The sequence below is a fragment of the Agrilus planipennis genome, unplaced genomic scaffold (assembly GCF_000699045.2).
Source record: "Agrilus planipennis isolate EAB-ADULT unplaced genomic scaffold, Apla_2.0 scaffold16, whole genome shotgun sequence".
NCBI lineage: Eukaryota > Metazoa > Arthropoda > Insecta > Coleoptera > Buprestidae > Agrilus > Agrilus planipennis.
The window spans coordinates 1311302-1312396 of record NW_020438946.1 but is presented as its reverse complement, the minus strand read 5'-3'; the positions used below and the strand labels follow the sequence as shown (position 1 = coordinate 1312396).

Genomic DNA, 1095 nt, shown 5'->3' with positions numbered 1-1095 from the left:
AAAGTCTTTATATTAATAAATACAATAAATTAAATATTTTACTAAATGATTAAATTGATGTAAATAGTTTTCCATTAAGTATTAAATTTAAATTTATCTTCAAAACCTTAAGGACAACTTTCGTTGTTTCCACCGCATAAACTTTGAAAACTTTTAGTATTTATGTTAATTTTGCAACAATTTTAGTCAGAATATCTTCACTTGAAGAAGCCAATGTTATGGTGAAATAATTTTTGTGAACAATTAATATATATTTTTGAAACTTTCCTTTGTTTCCTTTAATCCAATAACTTACACCAACGCAGTAGCGCAGCATAAATTTCTACCACCTGGGGGCAAACTCGTAATAATATTCATAATAAAATCATTTGTTTAAATTGGTCAGGATAAGAATGAAATTAATTTAGCATTTAGGAGATAATCTAGCGTTTATTATTAGCATAAATTGAGAGTGTGTTCAATTCTACAATTTTCTAAAATAAATAATTTGTTACAGCATATCGTAAATGTCAAGCGGACGATTTTCACTGCAATGACACAAACAATAGCGGCCCTCGGACTGCAGATCCTTGTGTGCCGAAGGAGAAGCGCTGTGACGGTTACTTGGATTGTCGCTCTGGAAGAGATGAACAGGGATGTCCTGGAGGTGGTATCGCATGCAGACTCGATCAGTTCCGATGCGCAAACAACAAACGCTGTATCGACATGAGTAAAAAGTGTGATCATAGGGACGACTGTGGAGATAACTCAGACGAACAGGGATGCAGTAAGTAATGCTTATTTAATGTAAACGGCTGCCAACTTTTTTTTTGGCAGATATACGTAGTATCATAAGGTAACGGTAGGAAACGTAGGAAACGACAACACAAACGAAGTTTAATTACCTTTTCTTCCCCATCTAAAGGTTTATAAAGATCCAAGGATATAGGAGTAATAAAACATTTTATTGTCGGAAACCAGGGCCGGACTGGTCCGGGGTACAAATGCACCCCTGCCCCTCCCGGGCCAAATGACTTAAAAAATGAGAAAAAAAGAGAAAAACTTAATATTTTTTTTAATAGTTTTCAAATCTTGTTATAAAAGGAAAACAAAAAA

The 1095-nt window shown here is 34.0% G+C and overlaps 1 protein-coding gene across 1 annotated transcript in view; it reads left to right on the top strand.

The window, feature by feature from the left end:
• LOC108744658 (low-density lipoprotein receptor-related protein 2) overlaps positions 1 to 1095 on the top strand; it is a 189889-nt gene that overhangs the window by 167040 nt on the left and 21754 nt on the right. Inside the window, exon 4 of the mRNA XM_018480528.1 lies at positions 497 to 766. Coding sequence (XP_018336030.1) covers positions 497 to 766 — 270 coding nt within the window. The remainder of the gene's footprint in view (positions 1 to 496; positions 767 to 1095) is intronic.